Source organism: Perkinsus marinus (assembly GCF_000006405.1).
Source record: "Perkinsus marinus ATCC 50983 genomic scaffold scf_1104296966216, whole genome shotgun sequence".
Lineage (NCBI taxonomy): Eukaryota > Perkinsozoa > Perkinsida > Perkinsidae > Perkinsus > Perkinsus marinus.
Window position 1 is genome coordinate 50,674 of NW_003204008.1, and position 5,275 is coordinate 55,948.

The 5,275-nt window shown below is 42.8% G+C and overlaps 2 protein-coding genes across 2 annotated transcripts in view; both read left to right on the forward strand.

The window, feature by feature from the left end:
• Positions 1 to 1,769: 1,769 nt before the first annotated feature.
• On the forward strand, positions 1,770 to 2,264 carry Pmar_PMAR024344 (60S ribosomal protein L27a, putative; the record flags this gene model as incomplete). The annotated part of the gene is made up of 2 exons (XM_002769261.1): positions 1,770 to 1,969; positions 2,021 to 2,264. 2 exons carry the CDS (start codon positions 1,770 to 1,772, stop codon positions 2,262 to 2,264), a joined length of 444 nt encoding a protein of 147 aa, XP_002769307.1.
• A 2,423-nt stretch (positions 2,265 to 4,687) lies between these two features.
• The window catches only part of Pmar_PMAR024345 (hypothetical protein), a gene marked incomplete at both ends in the record, with an annotated part of 2,081 nt that continues 1,493 nt past the window's right edge, over positions 4,688 to 5,275 (forward strand). The window contains one exon of the mRNA XM_002769262.1: positions 4,688 to 4,713. Within this exon, the coding sequence (XP_002769308.1) occupies positions 4,688 to 4,713 (26 nt within the window). The remainder of the gene's footprint in view (positions 4,714 to 5,275) is intronic.

The window sequence follows — 5,275 nt, forward strand, 5'->3', positions numbered from 1 at the left end:
AACACGTCAGCAAATGAGAGGATATTTAGTGACAACTGAATGGCCCGACAGGCAGAATGAGTCTCCTCATGCGCCCATCTTACTTTAAGGAGAAAGTATGTGTATGTGAGAGCTTTGAGCACAGACAGACTGAATAGCGAAGAGATACGATCTACCGTGGAACATCTGCATCATATTCGAAGTTGACCGCAGATATATATTCCCTCGCCTCAATTCACATACACTCATATCAGCTACGAACAACAGTGATAACTCAGGCTACGACTGAAGTGACACAACGAATGGAAAGGAGCAGAAGTGTGGTATTCAAATTCAGTGTGATAAAATGGCACATCACCAACCACAAGTGTTGGTGACAATATCTAAACTCTTTGAAGAATTTCTGTTAGTTTCTGTCCACATTTGGAATGTCTGCCGATTAGTATACGAGGTCCTGTGGTAAGTGAGGAAACTATTGAGCTCAGCTGAAGAAAGCGAATACATATTTTGCAGCACTGTTCAAATTTATCCCAGTTCCCCTCACAACGAATAATATTCGAGCTGATATACCGGTAAAGCATCGAATCATCACCTTTCACCACCACCGTAACACGACCGAAAGAGTCCTCTTATGGCTCAACAATAGACACTAATATCTCCGAATCATCTGATATCCCCAACTATACTATCACAAAAAAGGGACAGAGACTTCTCACCAATGGAGCTGATGACGCAAGTCCATTTCCCCATGTTGGTCTCCTCAGCCGTATATGTAAGGCCACTCGAGGCGTCCAGAAGCTCCTAGACTGGCCGTCTCTACCTATGTATAACAAGATCGCGAAACACTAGGATGTGCTCTCGCGAAAGGATCACAGCCTTGTGATGCATTCATGCTTCGACCTTACACCCACATTATTAACGACGATTCCCTACTAACATGCAACGCGATAAAACCGTCGCGAGCAAGCCAACGAACTTGGTGCACTGCATTTTGAGTTCAGATTAACACCACAAACCTCACATTCCTCCTAGGCTGTCGTTGAGACATGTGGTGCTGTATGAACTTAGTCTAGCACGCAGGTTTATCTGTAAAATCAGATTTCACGATCCTGAATGGACTGCGAATCTCACAGTAACTGATATAAGCTTTCTTTTGATGACAGTGTGAATCGATTTACAACTGGTTTCTAGTCCTAGTCCTGGTTCTGTCAAAATTCGAAAAAAAATCGGTTTGTATAACTGTTTGGTTCACAGAGTAGTCTACTGACCACCCCAAAGGGCTGCTGGTCATTTGAAAGACTCTCTTACGAAGCTCAAGCATGCCATAAAAAGCAGATATGTGGAATTGAAAGCATCATGGCCAACATAAGTCTCCGATGGAGTATCTTGTGGTTGGACGTGTTAGATACAAACGAGGTCAGAAAAGATACCATCATTACCTGCACGTTAATGAAATGAAAGACGCAACACCATGAGGGGTTCCAGAGTGTCCAACGAACCTTCACAGTGTCTTCCGTTTTTCCTCTACCTACGCCGTTTGTCCACTTACGTTGTGTCGCGCTTACTCGCAAATGAGAAATGATCATCTTTTTCCCCCCGATTTCACTCAGTCTACAGCAGTGTCAAGACAATACACTGTTCGAAACATACAAGACACTTTACAGCATATTTGCTAGTCAGAAAGGGAAGACTTGCAATCTTGACCAAATCTTGTAATTCCTCAATGGTTTTTAGTATAGCCTAATCGATTTGTCCTGAGAACTCCAAGGACAAGTGCATCTCGACAGAAGATGACTGCCTGCCTTAAGAAGACCCGTAAGCATAGAGGAAACGTGTCCCACGGTCACGGCCGTATCGGCAAGCACCGTAAGCATCCTGGTGGACACGGTAATGCCGGTGGTCAGCATCACCATCGTATCAACTTCGATAAGTACCATCCTGGTTACTTCGGTAAGGTTGGTATGCGTTACTTCCATCTTCAGAAGAACAAGTAATACTACTATCTAAAAGTGCACATGTTTTCCTATATTTTCATTTCTAGGTTCTACCGCCCTGAAGTGAACGTTGAGAAGTTGTGGTCCCTCGTTTCTGAGCAGACTCGTCTCCAATACGCCGACAAGAAGGACAAGGCTCCGGTAATCGACTGTACCAAGGCCGGCTACTTCAAGGTCCTCGGCAAGGGTAACCTCCCCAAGCAGCCCGTTATCGTCAAGGCTCGTTACTTCTCTAAGAAGGCCGAGGAGAAGATTCAGGCCGTTGGTGGTGTTTGCGTCCTTACCGCTTAAATGCTTGTACCATTGTCGCCAGAGCACTTCCCATTGCTTACTAACGACGACTTTGGTGGCTGGAGGTCATCTCGGAGACTCTTTTCATTGCGTTTTGAGTGGTGTCAATTGGGAGATGTCGGTGTGTCTTGGGTAATTTCTATCCGTCTATTGTCAAGAACAGGGACACTGTAAAGCATTCATTCAAAGTACTCGAGAATTTGGAGTTAAACTAAGAGAGAATTGACTGAACTAGATTATTCGGACAGTAAGTGGAACGCCGCATTGTTCGATTTTTATTATAAAAAGTGTCTAGTACGTCGATTATCATAGTAATTCTCATGCATTCTATGTTCAACACGGAAGTGGAAACTTTGTTGCCTGGAGAAATATTTCTCGCCGACCTATTATTCGGCATTTTATTATAGTACGAGTGAACAAACGTCCTTATTATTGAGGAAAACCTTTCCCAGAGGCTTCACGAACACAGGTCACTGTTTTCGTCTCAGAATACATCGTGAGATCATCACTGCATGCATCAACTCTCTAATAAGAGCTCGACTCCATTTCTGCCTATTTCCTCAAAGCTGCAGCAAACACTGTCAATGTATCACTAACCAATGATCACTGTGGTAACTACAAGAGGTAGATGAAATTATTCAATACACAAAGTGAACACACAAGCCTTGCAATATCCTATCCGCTATAAGCAAGCTTTTAATATGATGCTTCAATGAACCATTCTCCCGAGATTCAACTATTTAGTGGTATCGGATTTCTGCAATGTAAACCCAAGCGATCAGTGTGGGAGTATATGTTTTGGTTTCCTCAACTGAGCTGAGGAATTTCCTTACTAATTATAAAGCTTAACATGAGAATTCGGGTAGAAGGTCTGGACAAAAACCGTCGACATTTTTGCCAAAATTTCCTCACCATTTCCAGCACAATTAGTTGGCCATGTGCATATTTTCCTACACTGCAGGTAATGATTTTGCAACTCACCCGCTGTGTGCATATCAGCTTCCCGAAGAAGGCGGAGCGATGCAAATCACAGATAATTTTTCTGTTGGATAACTTCACACATTGCCGAGACTTCAACACATCACCACCATTAACACAGAAATCATCATCATGAATCATTCTACATGTTCACCAGAATTAACAACAAAGTCGAACAAAGGGATAGTCCCCGATCCAACTTCGACGAGAACGCCGATCCACGAATTGATTCCAGGCATGTGGGTTCTGACGGACCCTTGGCGCAATAACCACCTAAGAGAACCTTTGCCGAATTCGTATTATGTTATAGTTGTATATCCATTAATAATGTATTGAATCATTATGGTATTATGTATCTATGTGGCTAACTGCTTAATAATTACACCAATTTACGGTATATAATAAATAAAATCGAAGGCATTACTATAACCACCTATGGGAACCTCTGCCAAGTTCATATTACTCACATCATATTATAATTATATGTAATAATCGATTATGGTATTGTCTATCAATATGGCTAACTGTATACTTATCATATCATTCGTGCGGGGCTAAAACACCTACGCAAGATATGGCCAAAGGAAGCGTGAGGTACACAGTCATCACGCATACACTGAGGGAAGATCATCTCCTTCACCGTCACTAAAGCGAAAGGTTCTTCTGATTCACCCTAATACTAGCAACTACGCCTGATCCAAGGGGTGTCGCTCCAGAAGAAGAATCATATCATTATCGTAATTTTACCAATTTACGGTATATCATTAATATAGATAAAATAGATGCATCTCAAATAGACGAGGTATTTCCTGCCACTTACAAGAAACTGGACAATAAATTTCCTCCACTTTAGGATTCTCCACGGACCTGAACGATGCTCTTCACTTCACCTCGCGAGCCCAACGCACCCAGTCATCGCCGTGCTTTGTCGGAAATTTTCACACGCCACTTCACAGTTGGGAACTCCTGGAAGCGCACGAGAAATGCCAAGGTCATCATCTTGGCATTTCCATCGTTCACAGTCACCAAGCTGAAATCCAGGCCAAGTTCCAAGACCCCAAAATATACTAATTTGCTACACTCATAGCTCCCCGCATATCTTTCCTATAGCTGTTGGAAACATTCGGACAAGGCATGCAAGTCGCCAATTGTAATGCGAGGTCATCCGCTGATATTTCTACATCAACAGACACGATTTTAATCACGTGAGAAACACTCAACAATTTTCACTCTCACCTGCATTCTCTTTCTCTTCAACGGACACTACCTAGCAGATTTTACACTCCATAGAGGACCGCATCAACACTCACAGAATTTTCATAGTGGAGTAGCTCTGATACCTCCTGCGGTACATCCCTTGCTGAGTACCGCATAGCGTCTCGTCTATTTTTCCAATATTCGGGCGGACCAGCATTGTAGGTTCCCAACGAACACTCGTACCTCACATGCAATTCGAAATGAAGGATGGAATGTAATAATATATAACGGAGTTTCACGGCCCGTTTAACGTGAAGTTGCGTAATACTCCACGTAAATTTAAGACGTATATGTTTCCGCGACCGATAACACATTTGTTCTCCGTCAAGTGAATTGTGAAATATGCTTTCCACTAGTGTTTTTCATATCACTAGGGTGAAACTCCAGGGAGCAGTTACGTGATCGAGTGGCTCCGGTTAATACTTCTAATTCATAATCTATAAATGGGCCCACCGAACTGTCTCCTTTTGTGATTCCCACGGCCCTGTAATAATAGGAGTTTCACGACCCGTTTTACGTGGAGTGGTGTAAATCTCGGTGAAAAACGCGATATTCGCGGTATGCCGTGGTCGTGGAATATGTTTTGCACTAGTGTTTTTCGTATCACTAGGGTAAAACTCCAATAATACAGCTATAGCCCTACGAGAGAAAGTTATCGCAGTAGAGAAATAAAAAAAGACACAATTGTCGAGACATAGCTAGAATCAAGTCGCTTCTTTCGCTGCTGCGACTACCACATACACCAGTGGGAATATCGTACGGTTTTCCATATAACA